General features: G+C 47.3%; 1 protein-coding gene across 3 annotated transcripts in view; it reads left to right on the top strand.

The window, feature by feature from the left end:
* The first annotated feature begins 6,490 nt into the window (after positions 1-6,490).
* NFE2L2 (NFE2 like bZIP transcription factor 2) overlaps positions 6,491-18,726 on the top strand; it is a 32,026-nt gene continuing 19,790 nt past the window's right edge. The window contains exon 1 of one of the 3 annotated variants that reach the window (XM_084798005.1): positions 6,491-7,177. In XM_084798005.1, the coding sequence (XP_084654131.1) occupies positions 7,133-7,177 (45 nt within the window). In that variant the 5' untranslated portion in view covers positions 6,491-7,132. Of the gene's footprint in view, positions 7,178-8,030; positions 8,188-18,726 lie in introns of those variants that run through there. The other 2 variants (XM_084798004.1, XM_084798007.1) reach the window with 2 other exon arrangements.

Genomic DNA, 18,726 nt, shown 5'->3' with positions numbered 1-18,726 from the left:
TGTTTGTTTAAAGATTTTTTTCCCAAAGACTCTGTCCTGTGTCAGGCGGGCCACCCGACCATGTGATGACACCCGACCATGTGACAGCAGAAAGGAGCGCAAACCAAGACAAGAGGACAGACTGTTCCCCATGGGACCATCGCCTACTTACCTCCTACTCTAATGGTCTTCGTTTAAAACTTTTGCTGAAGTATGGATCTTACCTCAAGATTTGTAAGACTATTATGTCAATTTCCTGTACCTCAAGGTTTGTAAGTTTCTTGGGGATGGTTAAAGATCTGTAAAATCTGTAACAAAAGGTTAACTTAAACCAGCATCAGGGTCAAAGGTGGAAATCTATACATAGGCAATTGTCATTTACTACTGTGTACTGTTTGTGTAACTTGGATTCAACTCTTGTTTTAATGAAATGGATGTGGTTTTTTTAGATATCCAAGATCTTTTGGAGTGGGATGGATTTATGTGTGGTGATTCTTGTCTTAAGACTAACAAGTGAAAAAGAAAATCATAAAAACAAAGTTTACTTTAAATAGAATTTGGGAAACAATACTGTAAGGCTATGATGTTTAAAAACATAATATTTTTTAATCAGATTGATTCATTTTATTTTATGTGTGAATGCTTTGCCTGTATGGATGTGGTACACTGTAGAAGGGTCAAAAATTAAGATTCACAGTCTCTCTATAGGCTGTACTTATGATTAGAAGTTTTATTTTGGTACTAAAAGAGCTTCAATTCAAGAGTTATAATTTTTAAGACTATAATTAGAACATTTGGGTTAATAGTCTCCTTATAACTGATCAAATTCCTCAACACGCTCAGAACTATGTTTGTAGTCATGCTAAGAACAAATATAATTCTTCAACAGAGATAAGCTTTAATTAACCTTCTTTATATGTTGTCAAAGTTAAGCCTAAAACAAGTAACTAAAAAACAAGTCATGTTTGTTTGAAGTTACATGTGCTTAATAGATAGCCTTAAAAACTCTTCAGAGATTTGCTTAAAATGGCATTTAAACTGTTTAGTGAAAAGGGTTTCTTGTACTGGACAATAAGTAAATAAATAGCCTGGCATGGTGGTACTCGCCTTTAATCCCAGCACTTGGGAGGCAAAAGCAGGCAGATCGCTGTGGGTTCAAGGCCAGCCTGGTCTACAAAGGGAGTTCAGGAAGGCCAGGGCTGTTACACAGAGAAACCCTGCATCGAAAAACCAATAAATAAATAAATATCCAACTCTTAGAGCAACCCTAAGGTCTTCTCCAAGGATGACTCCACCTGGATTGTGGTAACACTAACCAGTGGGTGGAACTGTCCTGTGCCTCACCTGTCTCCAGGACCCCGCTGAGACTGTGGACTGCTTAGACCAGCCTCTCAAGTGCCTCACCTACAGGAAAGTCTTCCGATCTTTTGTGTCTGGCTGCTGAAGGTTGATGTTACCTGGTTGCATCCATGGAGATTGCCAAGTTTGTGGAGGAGGAGCCTATAGTAACTGTCCAAGTAGTCAGTAAGGCTCTGTCGTTTTATTGATACAGAGGCCATTTGGTTTATAACTTCCTGCTCAGATTTATCCTTCTCAGATCTCTGATGGTGCTGATGGCTAATTGTAGCTTTATCAGTTTAGTGGCAGCTGCCTGGTCAATACATTTCATATGTGAAAATCAGGCCTTGCCTTGTCTAGAGCGATTAGTTTTCCTGTTGAGTAAGGCAAACTCACAAAACAGGTTTCCATGTAACTTTCACTATTCCTCTATTTAAAGAGACTTGCTTTGCAATGACTGCTCTTAGTAATCAGCCACTTGTGTCTCACAGTAAATGATTGAATGGAAAAAGGTTTGTGGTTTATGTGAGTTGTAGGGGTCTGAGAATATAATTTTTAAAAAGAATAATACAACTTAGAGATGATATATGATGTTAAGACTTCAAAGGTTCAGAGTTTTAACATATTAATCAATGGAGTTCTGGTAAGTGACCACTCTGGTTCTGGTAACATCCTGACTACTATATATATGTATCCATCCTCTGGACAGAAAAAAATATGTTAATGCTATTAACTCAAAAATAATTTTTGGGTTCCCAAAGCTTTTAGCATGATTCAAAGGTATGGGTTTGCTGTTGTTTTCTACAATGTGGATTTCTGTATAAATTACAAACAGTGGTAATGCTAATATATCTAAAACTTTTATCTCTTTTTCCTGTGCATATACCCAAAAGATGCTCCACCACACAACAAGAACATTTGCTCAACTATGTTCATAGCAGCCTTATTCATAATAGCCAGAATCTAGAAACAACCTAGATGTCCCTCAACTGAAGAATGGATAAAGAAACTGTGGTATGGGGGCTGGAGAGATGGCTCAGTGGTTAAGAGCACTGTCTGCTCTTCCAGAGGTCCTGAGTTCAGTTCCCAGCCACCACATGGTGGCTCACAACCATCTATACTGGCATGATGCCTTCCTTTGACATGCAGCTGTACATGCAGATAGAACACTCACATACATAAAATAAATAAGTAATTTTTTTTTAAAAAAAGAAACTGATATGATTACACAATGGAATACTACTTAGCTATCAAAAACAATGAAATCTTGAAATTTGCAGGCAAATGGATGGGACTAGAAAAGATTATCCTGGGTGAGGTAACCCAGTCCCAGAAAGACATGCATGGTATGTGCTCACTTATAAGTGGATATTAACCTAATATAAATGTCCTCTGAGAGACTCCACCCAGTCAGGGATCAGAACAGATGTTGGGACTCACTGCTGGACTCCAGGTGAGAGCGGTATGGAAGAATGGGGGATGTAAACTTTGAATTCATGTACACTTCTGGAATCTGGGACTTGGGCCCACCCATCCCAGGTCAAATGGCCTCTGGATAAGCAGCCCTGTCGATCAACAGCCAAAGCTTCCCCACCTACTGCCTCCTCTGAGGAGAGAGTTCTGAATGTAAGATTTTCCTTTAAGTTCCTAAACTTTAACTTCTGTCCCTAATCTATATCTGTCCCAGCAGATTTCTACTTGGTTGACAGATGCCATCCAGGAATTAGCTGTGGGCTACAAACTGCTCCATACAGCTGTGAGCCCTAGACTTTCTGAGAGCTGATATAAACCAGTCCAGCTAATGTGATTTCTCCCTGTCTCTCTTAAAAAAAAAAAAAAAGAAAAAGAAAAGAAAAAGATTTATTTATTTATTATGTATACAGATTTCATTGTAGATGGCTGTGAGCCAACATGTGATTGCTGGGAACTCATGACCTTTGGAAGAACAGTCAGTGCTCTTAACCTCCAAGCCATCTCTCCAGCCCCTCTCCCTGTCTCTTAAGCTGCATCAGCAACCCAGATGCTTCTGACGAAGGTTCCCCACCCCCACCCCCACCCCACTCCCCACCTGAATCTTCCCTACTCCTGGGCCTTTGACTAGCGTTTCAGCCTTCATGGACCCAAACAACAATGTCCTAATTTCAGCTGAGAAGCAGCTACAGAAGAGAGTACTCCCTTTATCTCCCCTTATCCTCAACAAAAGACTGGAATGTGAGGTCTACAGGAAACCGGGATCCCACCGGAAGGGACCATACCTGATCATCCGTCCTGCCCACCCTGCTGCTGTCAAGGTAGAGCACATCCACATCTGGATACCTTACTCCCAGGTCGGGTGTGTCACAGGGGGTATGGTGAGTCTGAGAAGATCGGCTGAAGACAAGACCTGATGTGGACTGTAGACTAATAATATTTTGTCAGACTGTGTTCTCTCCTGTTCCCCCCCCCCCTCCCAGACAGGATCTCTCTGTGTAGCCTTGGCTGTCCTGGATTCACTCTGAAGACCAGGCTGGCCTTGAACTCACAGAGATCTGCCTGCCTCTGCCTCCCAAGTGCTGGGATTAAGGGAGTGCACCACCACAACCGGCTCTAGATGCCCCTTTAAGAGCAAGTACCAACTTGCCATAAATGTCTCCTGGCCCCCACTTCACCAGTTTCATCAACCTCTTGGTTGAAACTTTGCTTGTATGACGACAGATAAGATCCCTGCTTAGCTATTTGGCACATGCAGTAAGCCCTGGAATTTTGTATCTTAGTAGTCCCTTTCGCCAGATGCTTGTATACCTGGTGTGATGGTGCATCATGGGGAGAGCGTTTGTCTTTTGCAAATCTTTCCAGCCCCCTGGGGCCAAGAGAACCATATACTTTTTTTCCTTCTCCCCCTCATAGTAAGCTTAGGATTGGTGGCAGCTGAAACTGTTCTCTGGGTAACAGACACAGCAATGGCTGATGTCAGTTACAAGAACCGGGGACATCCAACATTGCAGGGTTTATTTGCATTAGAAAAGTCTATTACAAAATGAGAAGCGGGTGTGTGTGTGTGTGTGTGTGTGGTGGCGCACACTTTTCATCCCAGCACTCGGGAGGCAGAGGCTAGACTGGTCCACAAAGTGAGTCCAAAACAGCCAAGGCTACACAGAGGAACCCTGTCTCAAAAAACCAAACACAACACAACACACACACACACACACACACACACACAAAACTAGAAGAACAGGTGGACTCACTAAGTGAGGTAGTCTGACCACTCAGTAGAGTGTGAGGTGCCATTGATGCAGACCAAGGAGGTTACTGTATTGCCTTGGGGTAGACTTGCTGCTTCTGTGCAAACCACTCCGTAATTCTCAGAGAATTTGGCCAAACATTGGGGGGAAAATGCCTCACAGAGAGAGAAAAGGCCCTATGAGGAGACAGGCAGTAAATGGTTCCCATTTTCTTTCTCAGGCTCTACCTGGCTTGTTACTCTGCTCTCCGGCTCCTGCTGGTTAAGTCGGCCCTGCAGCATTAGTGACATAGGAATTCCCCGGCTCAGGAGCTATTAAGCTGATGATAACTAGGTCCCAGTATGAAGAGGTACCTACCACAGAGTCAAGGATTGGACTCAGGGTGTAACTCAAGGAGGAAACGGTTATGGGTAATGTTATATGGAAGGCTAACCTTAAGTTTGAAAGTTTAAAATTTCTGTGCTTAAGAGAACTGTAAGGCAAAATTAGACCTCCAAAAGCTAAGGCCTGTTATGGGTTAATTTTATTTTTTTTATTTATTTATTTTTGAGACAGGGTTTCTCTGTGTAGCCTTGGCTGTCCTGGACTCACTTTGTAGACCAGGCTGGCCTCGAACTCAAGCGATCCGCCTGCCTAAAGGCAAGCGCCACCATGCCAGTCTAGGGGTTAAACTTTTTTACTGCTGTTTCTGCTTGTGTAAGCAAGATTGTTTTGAAGGAGAGGACCTTCTGTTGCAGGAGAACAAATTGTAACTTTGCCTTTATAAACTGCTGGCTTAGGTGGCTGGGCACTGCCTTCGGGAACCTCCAGGCCCAGGTGTGGACCCGATGCAAGTGTCTGAATAAAGACCTCTTCTTTGTTCAACTCTGTTAACAGTCAGGCTGTTCAACCTCTAAACGATGCCATATCCTAACTGGGTAATAGTTTTTTAAAATTACATTTCAAAAGAAGATACTTTGTGTGGATTTCAAACGTACTTAAAACCACAAAGAGAAAAAGAAAAATACTCTGTGGGTTTTCAATATACGAACTGTTTTAATATTTATTTATTTTATTTTATTTCTGCTTGAGACAGGTTTTCTCTGTGTAACAGCCCTGGCTGTCCTAGACTTACTTTGTAGACCAGGCTGGCCTCGAACCCAGAGATCTGCCTGCCTCTGCCTCCCGAGTGCTGGGATTAAAGGCATGCGCCACCAAGCCCAGTACCAACTGTTTCATAAATTGAAAATTTCAGGAGCAGTTGGCGAAGTATGTTTGGGAATGGACTTTGTAAAAACAGTCACCACCACGAACAACAGGGATCTAGTGGCAGACACTCAGACCTGAGCACCCAAGATTATGCAGGTCAGGAATCTCGATTACGGTTTCATAGCAGCAAAACTAGTTATGAAGTAGCAGCGAAAGTAATTTTATGGTTGAGGGTCACCACAACATGAGGAACTGTATTAAAAGGGTCGCAGCATTAGGAAGGTTGAGAGCCACTGCTATAATACCAGCCCTTGGGAGGTGGGGGCAGGAAGATCAGGAGTTCAAAGCCACCTGGACTTGAGACCCGAAATGGAATCCACACCGGTGAAGGGTGATATTTGTGGTGTCCCGCGCTTCGTGTCCGTTCTTGCTGGGCTCTGGGTGAGCGAAGTGACAGTGCGGGCGGGCACAGGCAGGGAGTAGCCGAGGGCACGTGAGTGCGTGGGAGAAGTTGAGGGCTTTAGAGTAGTAGGTGAGCACGAGTTCGCAGCATGGACTCATCTTTCTGAGGCAGGGCTGCCCGGCACCAGCAACCAAGCGGGACCTGGGGCCAGAGAGCAGTTGGCCGCTTGCACAGTCCCTGTCCCAGCTCAGAGCCCCAACCCCTGGGCTGGCGCCACAGTCAGCCGGTGGGGCGAGATAAAGCGGGCAAGGTTCTGCGGGTCCAAATCAGGGAGGCGCAGCTCCGATAGCAGCGCCCCGGACCGGGGCTCCCGGAGTGTTTGCTCCAACTGTTTAAACTGCTTCAAAGCGCCAGGGCCGGAGCGACCTTCGGCAAACAGCTGCTAATCTCTAGCAAGAGAGAGCGATCCTAGGGAGGACTCGGGGAGCCTAGGGCCTCCGAGTCAGCACCCCGCCCATGTGGGACCTTCAGCCCACCAGACTTCTCTGGAGGCGGGTCAACAGCGAAGGCCAAGGGGAACCTAGAAATTGGGGGTGGAGGAACGCTGACCCCACAGCCCTCAGGTCCTTGCCCCGCCCCCAGGCTCTTGCTCCTCCCTCTGGCCCCTGCCTTGTCCTCCTACCTTTGCCCCGCCCTCGGCCTTTTCAGGGGGCCCCTCCGGCCCTTGCCCCGCCCCGGGCTCTTGCCCATCCTCTGGCCCTTGCCCCGCCTCTGGCCCTTGCCTCTTGCTTTACCCCTTACTCCGCCCTTAAGCTCTGGTCCTGTCCCTAGGTCCCTGTTCCGCCCCCAGGGGCGGGGGCGGGGCGGACTAAGTCTGGCCTGCCACTCCGGCGCGCAGGCTGTCTGCTGGTTCCCGGCAGCTCGGACAAGTTACTGCCGCCGCACCTCGGCAGCCAGGATAGCGTCGCCGTCGGGGATCCCTAGTGCAGCGTCCGCCCTCAGCATGATGGACTTGGAGTTGCCACCGCCAGGACTACAGCCCCAGCAGGTGCTGTCCCGGCCCTCGGGCCTCTCGGCTGTACCAGGGAGCGGACAGGAGGTCGAGGGGGGACGGTGGCCCCGGGACGGAGGGACTGTGTGAGCCGGGACTCCGACGGCCAGGCTGGGAGGGCAACGGAGGATGTTGGGGGCAGCGACGTGAAGTGGGGACCGAACTTCAGATCCCCAGGGGCGCTGGGATTGGAGTGTGGAGGAAGCTCGGGTTTCGTGGGGCCAAGCAGCGACAACTCCAACCTGGCCGGGTCGGAGGCTCTTACTTAGGTGGCGGGTCGGGAGGGGGTGGATGCTGGCGGTCTAAGCCGGCGCCGCTCGACCCTTTCCGGGGCTGCGTGGTTTCCCAGGTTCGGTGCCGGTAAAAATGTGCCTAGTCACGGGGCCGCGCTCGGGGGAGCTGAGGTCTCCTCGGCGCCGGCCCCGGAACCCTCCCCATCCTCCGGCCGTGACCCGCGGTGCGGTGGGCTCGCCTGCTTGGCGGTCTGTGGCCTTCTGGCCGAGCCGGAGAGCTGGCCGCCTGTGGGATCACGTCTGTCCAGCCTGAACTAGAAAAGCCCAGCCCTCCGGGGGCGGAGGAGAAAGTCACCGGGTGGCCCTCGTGCTCGGGCGCCCCGACGGGCGGCGGGCGGGCAGGGCTGGGGAACTCAGGGCTGGCCTCGCGTCCGGCGCAAGGACCTGCGTATCTAGGCGGCGGGCTCTGAGATCCGAGTTGTCCCCACGTGGTGCTGCGTGTTCTGAGCGCCGGGGGCCCCACGCAGAGTTCGTGGCTGTGGCCTCCGGCTGGGTGACCACGGCCGGTTGGCAGTCACAGAGGCCCTCGGTTGGCCCTTTCCTGCTCTATAGCGTGCAAACCTCGCTGCTCTGGGGCCAAGGGACAAGTTGGAGCTGTTGATCTGTTGCGCAATTGTTATTTTTCCCCTGGGCGGCTTTGTCTTTGGATTTACCATTACAGAATTGCAATACCAAAATGTGTAAGGCAGGATATTCTGTTCCTTGCCGTCAAGGGTAAGAGTTCTAGATTAGAATTTCTTGTTTTTTAATACTGTGGCTGAAGTTTTGCTTTTATATTTATTGTACCTCCCTTGCGTCCTGAATACATTTTCTTTTGCTGTTTGAGATTTCTGCTTCTATTTCTTAGCATGTTGGCACTTTATGAAGACAGAATGGGACGCTTGCGTTTCATAACACTTTCTTGCAAAGTTTTGGAGATCGTTATGTAAGTGAAAACCAGTTTCTGGCCATACTTACGGCACGTTTAAAGAAGTAGATGTTTATGTTGAAAAAAAAAAGTGTTGTAATTAGGTTTTTAGTTCAGGGGAATGTGTAACTTGGTAAACAGTAAGTTAATCTAAACATAAAGTTTTAGGTTGACCCCAGAGTCCTGGTGTAAGCTTTTAAGTTACTGACAATGCATTAATTCTGCTCCCTCCTTTGAACTTGGCCCCAGAAAGGATTGGGGTTGTCGCCTGGTTCTCATTAGGATGAATAAGTAAAGTGTACTTTCTGATTTCTGCTCTTCATTAGTAATCAAAAAGAAAGCTTTTCTGGCCACAGGATGCAGGATCCAAACCGACTCTTGACTTTAAAGTTTTCTTTTCTGTGTAGCCTAACATTTCATGTACAAAAATGGCAGAGGTACCACTTTGTCTTCCATGTGAAAGTTTGAGTTCTTTGCCAGCAACAACATTCCTGCTGATTTCCAGACATTGATATAAGTATTTGAAAACTGAAAAAAAGAACTAGAAAGTATAATTAATTTTTTTTTAAATCATCATTGTTTGGTAGTCCATAAGGGTTTGAATTGAGTTACAGATTTGAACAAACGGTTAGAAAGCCAGCTGGTCGTGTAGTTGTGGCAGGTTACGTTTTTTAAACTGTGTTCATAACAGAGACTCAATGATTCTTCATCTCGGTGAGGGAGAAAACCTCCATTACTCCTCCACTGGTGTCTTGGAAAGATAAAATACTTTTGAAGACAAGAGATAGAGTTGATCTTGAATGAGACAAGAGACGTAGGATGGGCCTCTTCTCCAGAATGAAGAAGGAGACAGCAACTTAAATAAGAGCAGTTTGACTTTTTAAGGTCTCTGGAACATCTCTGAGACATTATTATAGAAGCAGCATGTAAGTGGATGAACATATGACTACATCAGTCTCTCTGCCTTAAAAATTACTTGGGCCATTGGCTAGATCCGAGTAGGGGTTCAATGTTTACTATTTGTAATGTCTTTGGTTAGTGTAACAGTTTGAACAGAACCCCCCTGGGCCCTGATCCACCCTTTACGATGTTCTTCTTGTAGGTTTCTAAGATCCTCTGGGTCCTTCTATTTCCCCATCTCCTATATTTCTCTTAACCTAGAGTCTCAGTAGGATGTCCTCGCATCTATCCCAATCTCCTGGTAAGTGAAGACTTTCATGGGATATGCCTTTTGGGCTAGTGTCCAATTATAAGTGAGTATATACCATGTGATTCTTTCTGCTCCTCGGTTAACTCGCTCAGTATGATTGTTTCTAGTGCCATCCATTTGTCCACAAATTTAGGGATTTCCTTGTTTTTTATGGTTGAGTAGTATCTAGCCAGAGGTCAGGACATTCTCCACAGTTGGGTGGAGAGCAGGGACAAACTGACATGAACTCTGGTGCCTCATATTTGATGACCTCCCGTTGGTGGGGAGGCCTGGTGGCCCTCAAAGAAAGAATAAGCAGGCTACCAAGATGAGACTTGATAACCTATGACCATATAGTGGGGGAGGAGATCCCCCTCGGTCATAGACCTAGGGGAGGGGAATAGGGTGAAAGTGGATTGGTTTTTTAAAAAAAATGACTAGGGCCATTTTGAAATTCCGTTTGTGTTAACTGTAGTTCTTAAAAACAGTGCTGTAGGCTCAACCCTCTTTTAGGAGTAACAGGAAGAGTTGAATGCCAGATACACGGATGCTCTCTCCTTATCGCTCCCTAACCACCCACCCTCTTGTTTTTTTGAAACAGGACAGGGTCTCTCTGTGTAACAGCCCTGGCTATCCTAGACTCTCACTTCGTAGACCAGTCTGGCCTTGAACTCACAGAGATCCACTATCCCGAGTGTTGGGGATCAAAGGCCTGTGCCCACTACCCCCCAGCTCATGCTTTTTCTTAATATTTCTTTTTATTTAGGGTGAGTTACACTCAACAAGCTACAGGAGGAAGAAGCACTTGGTCAGTTACACTTATTTCTGGGTGTTTCCTCCTTCATGGTAGAGCATATTTAAAGGATTTCCATAAATACATCCTTCTTACTTTTTCCTTGAAAGAGGAAGAGTTTGAGGCTTACATACTAGATGGTAGTTAATTTAGTGGACACTCCTTTGCAAGTCAAACAATATGGTAATTGCCTTGGGTGTATAATTTCTCAGTAACGCCATGGGAAACACTTTTTATCTTCAGTTTCCAGGTTAGGAGAGAACACTCAGGCCAAGACTCCTTCAGGGTCGGGTTGGAAGATAGAATTCCAACTTAGGCTGACTCCAAGTGCTCCAGTTCTTTACTTCCAAACTGGACCAAAGGGAATTTGAAGCAGAGCCACAAAACTTCCCTTTTAAGAGGGTAGATTGAAGGAAGGAGGGGGGGAGGAAATCCTGGGAGGAGAGGCTGGGGTTATAAAGGCTAGGCTCTGCATCTTTCCCGCTTACCAAGGAGGCCATGGTGAGAGGGAACCCTTTCAGGGACAGCAAGGGTGAGTAAGCCGGCAGTGGGCTGGTGCCTGTGATCCTGTCCAGGAAGACACAGGCCAGCGCAGGCAGCTTCCATTTGGAGAGGCAGGATGTTTTTGTCCCATAATAATCGTTTTCAGAACGGTATCTGAGAGTCTGCTTCACATTTTCCAGTGGCCATGTTGCTTCTTTCTAAATGAGATCTTTCAGCTGTGGGTATCTTTGCTTTTGTTCTCCTGGTTTTTTAATACATTCTCCTGTGTTTATTTTGGGTTGTATTATAAAGTTAAGAAACAGAGCCTACAGGTGGTGATCAAAATTACACTTAGTAGTAGTAGGTCATACAGTGCGACTGACAGGGTTAAACTAGTTTGAGGGAAAGTGGCTTCCTGGTTGTGGGCCTTTAGTAAGAACCTGTTAACTCAAACTAAACACTAATCCCCTGGTTTGGCACCTACCAGTTGAAACCAGTATTAAAGGCTCAAGTCTATCTGGTTACCTGTAGCTTTGAGACTAGTATATTTGAAGATTAACTACTTCCTTTCCTGTTCTTTATTGTTAAGTTTTGTTCGGAGTTACTGTTTGATTGTATGAATCAAATATGCTTCAAAGGACCTTGAGGGTCTTGTGGGTGATTCACCTGAATTTGCTGTGTGTGGGTCCAGGTCCTCGCCTGGGCCACCACCTCACCATGTGCTGAGTACTCAGATGCAGGTGAGTTTGCTGGGCTTCGTCAGGGATCACCCTGCTCCGCCCCATCTGTGGCTGTGACGAGCAGGAGACTTTCTGTTTTGATGGTGTGATACCCAGAAGGTCCTGAAATTTCATTACCACAAGTGCCACCCACATTTAGCAAAAAGGCCTTTAAGGTATAAAGCCAAGACTTGGACAGTTGGCAGTGGTGTGTTTTCTAGACAGGAAAGCAAAAACGTGTTTAAGTTAGTGGAAAACACACGTGCATTCTTTTTTTGTTTTTGTTTAAGACAGGATTTCTCTGTGCAGCCTTGGCTGTCCTGGACTTGCTTTGTAGACCAGGCTGGCCTCGAACTCACAGCGATCCACCCACCTAGCTAGCTATAAGTGCATTTTTAATGTCCCTGAGGAGTGGGGTGGGGGTGGGGTGCAACAAACCAAAATCCTAAATTGGGCTTCTCTCTAGGCTTTGCTATAGTAACTTTAAGAATTTCAATAATCCCATCAATGGAAGCAGCACAATGTAAATCTGTTTTTAGCATATGAACAATGATACTGACGTCACAAAGCCTTGTGTTGGATTTCTTTCCCCTGGGGGTTGATGGTTGGCGTGCTGGGGATAGGCCCAGGCCCTTGCGCGTGCTAGGCATGAACTCCACCACTGAGCTCACTTCCCCAGTTGTGAAGTCCCTCTGTGCTATAGAATGTAAGCATATTTAGGCCAGGCCATTGTAGGGCAAAGACAAATCCAGTGCCTAAGCAGGCTTCTGAGCTCCCAGCCCATCTTATCCAGGCCCCTTTGATGACTGAGTCACTCTCATATCACTACAGTCCGGCAACAGCTGCCTTCTGAAGACTCTGTTGAAGTGAAATATAATCCACTCGCCACCCAGTTCACCCGTTTTAAAACCCATTCAGCAGGCCAGTGTTTATAGTTACGCACTCATCACTATAGTTCATTTTTATCACTCTCAAAAGAAATCCTGGGCCCACTGATAGCCGCCACTTGTTTTCTCCCAGTTCCCTGAGCCCCTGGTAACCACTCAGTTACTCATTTTTTTTCCTTCTGGATCTGCCCACACTAGACACTGCACAGAAACGGGACCAGTCTATGACTGGCTTGGCATGGTGCTTTGAAGAGCACCTTGTCATAATGATGTCCTGTGTCATTATCCATTTTTACCGATGAGTGCTGTTTCACTGTGTGGGCATGGCACATTTCAGATTGGGGAGCATGGGGCTTAGTTCTGCTTTTGTTTTGTTTTGTTTGTTTTTCCCCTTTGTTTTTTTCCGAGACAGGGTTTCTCTGTGTAGCCTTGGCTGTCCTGGACTCACTTTGTAGACCAGGCTGGCCTCGAACTCACAGTGATCCGCCTGCCTCCCCTTCCCGAGTGCTGGGATTAAAGGCGTGCACCACCACCGCCCGGCTAGTTCTAAATTCTATGTTTTCCAAACTTGGCTGTTTATTAGACTCGCCTGGATTCTTTCAGATACTGATGCCCCGGCTGCATTCTTTCTTCAGTCCAAACATCTAGTGATGTTTGTAAGGCTGTAGGCCTTAGCGCTGTGTTTTCAGGCATCTCTCTGGACTCCCCACTGCAGTGAGGACTGGGAACCAGGACCCTAGGACCTGACTCGGTGCTTGGTGCACATTGGAGGTATCCTGTGTGCGGCGACTGTCTGAAGTATGGCTTGAGTTCTTTAATTCCTCACGAAGATTTGAATGATGGCCTTGTTATCCGCAGGCTTGCCCCCAAAAGAACCAGCAGGATGTGCCCGTGACTTTTTCAGGAGTGTGGCTAACCTTCAATAAATGATCATTTAGGAATGGCATATTAAAAACGGCTGTGAGGAGGACTAGAAAGATGGCGTTTGAAGAGGGTCCGGTTTCAGTTCCCAGCAGCCGTGCCAGGTGGCTTGCTGCTACCTATAACTCCAGCTCCAGGGGGTCTGAGGTCTCTGGCCTCCCCGGCACCTGCATATGCACAAGTATATGTTCCCACACAGACAGGTGATTTGAAAAGGCAGTGAGAGCCAGGAGTGTGGTAGATCACTCCTGCAGTCCCAGCCTTCTCGGGAGGCTTGCAGGCTGATGGAAGACCACCCGGCCTGCAGCATGGAACCCTGTCTGCAGACGAAGCCGAAGCCGAGGAGGGTGGAAAGCTCTTGCTGGGGGTTGAGTGTAGATTCCTGCTCACTAATCATTTCTGTGCGTTGTTTTCTTTCTCCAAAGAAAACCCTGGCATCTTGAAGCCAACTTTTAACAGCTCCACTTCTGGGTTGTGCCTGACTCTTAAGGCCACTTTATAATCCTGAGTACAGTAGTCAGTGTGTTTCCCACATTTGGAACGAAAGGCTGCCTGTGCTGGTGGGTGCCTGGGGACGGGGGACTACTGCGTGTCACCTCTGTGCCTGGCCTCTGCCATTGCCTTGTACATCTCTGCCCCCACTGCCTCCCTGCTTGACAGAGCTGGTTGGCTTCACCCCAAGCCATTTCCCATAGCAACTTGGTGAGGTATAATTTAGTCATCTGTTAGGAAACTGGTAAAAGTTCGTCTTCGCCGCTTTTAACATTTTGAAAAATGATGTCTTATTTTTGTATTTGTTTTTAAAAGATTTGACATCTGGAGGGGGTTAGTAGCTCTCATGTTTGTTGAGAGGAAGGACCGAAAAGGTCAGGGCTGTGCTGATTGTGTGTCTTAAAGTGACTGTCACCCCGAGGAGGGAGTCGGGATTTTCCTTTATGTCAGACCTGACAGTCTTTCTGCTCAGCTTTAGCGGGAATGTGTGGCGTTGCTCAAGGAAGCAGAGGCTGACCTTTGCCCCCTCAGCCTGAGGCGCTAGGTTGGAGGGGAAGTGGTTGTGGTTGGTGCCTGCTGTGAGCAGAGCCTTGCGGAGCCTGGCTGCCTCGAGGAATTCCTCTGCTGCTGTGGTTCTTGGGGAATTTGGACTCTGTTGGTTTGTTTTGCAGTACTGGAGCCAGGGATCCGTTTTCTTGAGACAGGATCTAATATGGTAGCCAGAGTTGGCCTAAAACTCTCTACAGTCCCAGGACTGGGTTTACAGGTCTCAGCTCACCATGCCTGGGGAATCTTGAGGCCGTGAACGATGTTGGAGAATCATGACGTTTTGTTGTTGTTAGATCATTAAGGTCTTAGTAACCAAAATCAAGCCATTTTTTTTCTTTTTCTTTCTTTCTTTTTTTTTTTTTTTAAATCTGCGGTAGGAAAACCTGCCAAGTTTTGAAGGTTTTATTTTTGCTACTGGCAGTTGTCACTGAGACAGTGAAATAATGCATTGGAAGCCACTGTCAAAGGGCTGCCTTACTTTGTGTTGCTGGCTCGTGGGGGAACCTGAACCGACTCATGTTGTTCCTAGTGGTTCCTAGGCTGAGAGTGGGCCTTCTCTGGGGACAGTCTCACAGGTCCTTAGGAAATCTCTAGTTAGCCCAGCATGGTGGCGCACACCTGTGATCCCAGCACTCGGGGAGGCAGAGGCAGGCGGAGACCAGCCTGGTCTACAAAGCAAGTCCAAGACAGCCAGAGCTATACAGAGAAACCCTGTCTCTTGAAAAACCAAAGAAAGAAAGTTGGCTTGACTATTGTAGGGGTCACTCCCTGGTGTGTGTGTGTGTGTAGGGGGTATCCAGGCGCCTTAACTCCGGCTCACTGACCTTGACGAGTATAGTCTTCTCTTCCAGAGATGTGGGTCAAAATGGCTCCTCTAAGGACAGACCTGGTTTTCTTCGGTCCCAGCCATGCAGGAAGTCCAGAGTTCAAAGGGTCTATGTCTTGTGTACTTCAGTTGTTTAAAGTTCACTTGATAAGGCCGTGGCTGTAAAGTGTCCGGGTGTGTGCTGCAAAAGACACCGGAGAGAAGGGACACTCCTGGCTTTCGGTTACCAACTCACCCTCTAGCTGTGGAGGTAGCCAGTTTCCGGTGTCCTTCAGTGTCTGGGGCCTGTAGGTCCTGTGGCTGCTAAACCCCTCAGGTGCTCAGATCCTCTTGGTAAAATACACATAACTGTAGACAGATTCTCTCTGACCCTGTAAATCACCCTTAACTCACTACTTAATGCTGTGTAAATGCTTCGTAAAGAGTTATATTGTTAGGAGGGAATCAGGCATGCCCAGTACAGACAAGTTGAAGTATTCTTTCAGTTGAACCAGCCTTGAGAAGCGCCTCAGACACAGAGGGCCGACAACACTGCAGCACTGGCAGTGTCCGGGACAGGGAGATGAAAGTCGAGTTGTTGAAATTCTGCTAGACATGTTCTGCTCTTAACAAAAGAAGCTGGTTTTAACATAGGACTTCTTTCTCTTAACATAGCAGCTGGCAAGGTGGCTCAGTGGGTAAGGCCCTTGCTGTGTAAACCTGACGGCCTGAGTTCAAATCTCTAGAACCCATGTAAAGTTGAAGGGAGAGAAGCGACCCCACAAAGCTGTCCCTGCCCTCCACACACATCGACCGACAGCAATGGCTAGTCAGTGTGGATATTCCATGTGGTTGACAGAAGCTGTTGGAAGTGGTTGCACTGTCTGCACGTGACAGAGCAAGTATTGCCACGATCTCTGCTCTCGCCTCCTGCTTACTGCCTCACTCCTTTTTCGTTCTGACTTTTCTCTCGAGGTGAAAGCATTTTCTTTTGTTAGCTGCTAGACAATGAAGGGCTCTTCATAGAGCACTGGAGAGTTCCTGCCAGAGGGGCGCTGTGTGTGCCTGTGCCCAGCTTCTCCAAGGAGAGCAGGCCTGGGGTACAGCGGCCACAAGAAGCCCCGCCCTCTGCTGCCCACACAAGACCCCTGGCTGCAGAGCATTGATGGCTGAGTATAGTCTTGTCTGTAGCGATACCCGGCATCTCCTCAGTGGAGAGCTGCGTGTGCCTTTTATTCTCAAGGAGTGAAGACAAAAGGAGGCAGATTGTAAGCAGCTCCCAGAAACCAGGCATGTTTTCTTTTTTCTTTTCTTCTTCCTTCCTTTCTTTCTTTCTTTCTTTCTTTCTTTCTTTCTTTCTTTCTCCAAGACAGGGTTTCTCTCTGTAGCCTTGGCTGTCCTGGACTCGCTTAGTAGACCAGGCTGGCCTAGAACTCACAGCGATCCATGTACCTCTGTCTCCCGAGTGCTGGGATTAAAGGTGTGTGTCACCACGCCCGGCCAGGCACATTTTCTTGACACAGGTAGAGTAACTTGCCCAGATCCTTTCCCACTCAGGGCAGTGTTGCCTGACACGTTGGCACACTGAGACAGGGGTGTACAGTTGCAAGGAGCTGGCCGTGAAAAGATGACTTAACATGGTGCTTGGTCAATGTATAAGGAGACAGAGTTAGCAAGCGTGCCATAATTGTTTCTCTTCCTGTTCTTTTCACCTGAAGCAGTCTGGATAGTGAGGCTAGAGTGAGGGAGGCTGTGAATGGCTGGGTAGGTTGTGGTGCCAAGCGAATAGCTTAGTGCCGTAGGAAAAAGCTAGCCTGCAGGCACAAACTCGCGCTCCCTCACTGTCTTGAGGGAACAGCTCAAGCCATGAAGAAGGTACACACCTAATCAGCACCTGGGTTGGCAGGTTAATTCATTTTTACTGCCTCCCTGCGTGGCAAATGTTTGACTTTTGCTTTTTGAACAGACTCGCCTTGGTGGCAGAGTTAGCCCTGAATGCCCTGGGAAGTGCAGGACGGCCTCAAGCTCACAGAGTCATTGGACCTCTGCCTCCTGAGTGCTGAGGTTCCAGGTCTGCACCACGCACCCAGCATCCAGGTCACAGAATTCTTTTAGTGGACATTTCAAAGATAATGCCGCATTTGTTCTCTTTTAAAAACTAGTGGGCTGGAGAGATGGCTCAGCGGTTAAGAACACTGTTCTTCCAGAGAACCTGAGTTCGATTCCCAGCGCCCACATGGCAGCTCACAGCTGTCTGTAACTCCCAGTTTCATGGGATCTGGTCTTTCACAAATGCAGACAAAATACCAATGTACATGGAAGAAAAATAAAACAAAACAAAACAAAAATAGTATTAAGGCTGGGAGTCTAGCTTGGGAATAGGAGAGTACGTGGCTAGCGCGCCCCAGGCTGGAGGCTTAGTGTCTAGCAATGTCCTCTACTCTTCCCAAAAGACTCCTTGTTTGTATCTTGAGGGGTCTCTGTCAAAAGGGTGTGTGCTGATACCCTTAAGATACAACACTTAGAAAGAAAAAAAAAACACTTTAAAAAAAAAGCCAGACGTGGTGGCACATGCCTTTAATCCCAGCACTTGGGAGGCAGAGGCAGGCAGATCACTGTGAGTTTGAATCCAGCCTGGTCTACAAAACAAGTGCAAGACAGTTAAGACTACACAGAGAAACCCTGTCTTGAACACTCACCCCCCCCCAAGCCAAAAAAAAAAAAAAGGAGATACTTACATCTTGTATTCAGCAATGTCCAAGTATTGCCATAGGATTTGAAATAAAATTTGGTCATGTTTTTGTTCCTTTTGGTAATTTGAACTAGTAACACCAGACACATATGGTTTACAATGAAAATAATGGGTTCTGAGACTAAATATTGTAGACTTACTCATGCAAAAAGTATTTATGAGGTCTCCATCCAGACTTGCGTGGCACGTGAAGGTTTGCTTTAATCTTCAAGATAGTGTCCCAATTGTTCTTCAAGGATGCGAGTTTCCGAAACTGCCCTTTCTAGGTAGTTGCTCTAACCCTTTGGCTGTGGACAGGAAGCAGTGTGGTGAGTCAGACGATGGGCAGGTTGGAGGCTGGCAGATAGCAAGGGGCTCCTGCTCACAGCAGCTCTGAACAGTATGCTCCAGGCTTGGTTCGTTTGCCACCAACCCATGCACTCAGGATCTCTAACTGTAGCTAAGTTGTACTTTTCCAGCTTAAAAACCTTTAAAACCAGAGATGGTGGTAGCACATGTCTGTACTTCCAGCACGTGGGAGGTGGGGGCAGGAAAACCAAGAATTCAAGGCTAGGCTGGGCCATACAGTATATATTTAAATCCAGTCTACATGAAACCTTGCCTCAACTACTACACCCCTACAAGACCCCAAAAATCCTTTTTAAAGGGAGTCGATTTTCTTCGTAGGCTTTCAGCTCCACCGATGGAACCCCACCAGACTTGCTCCACTGCTTTCAGAATATGCATTTCTGCTCTGGAATGGCGTGGAGAGCGAGC

The sequence above is a fragment of the Acomys minous genome (genome assembly GCF_964271855.1).
Source record: "Acomys minous genome assembly, chromosome: 10".
In the NCBI taxonomy this organism is placed as follows: Eukaryota; Metazoa; Chordata; class Mammalia; order Rodentia; family Muridae; genus Acomys; species Acomys minous.
This window is presented reverse-complemented; position numbering and strand designations above follow the sequence as displayed.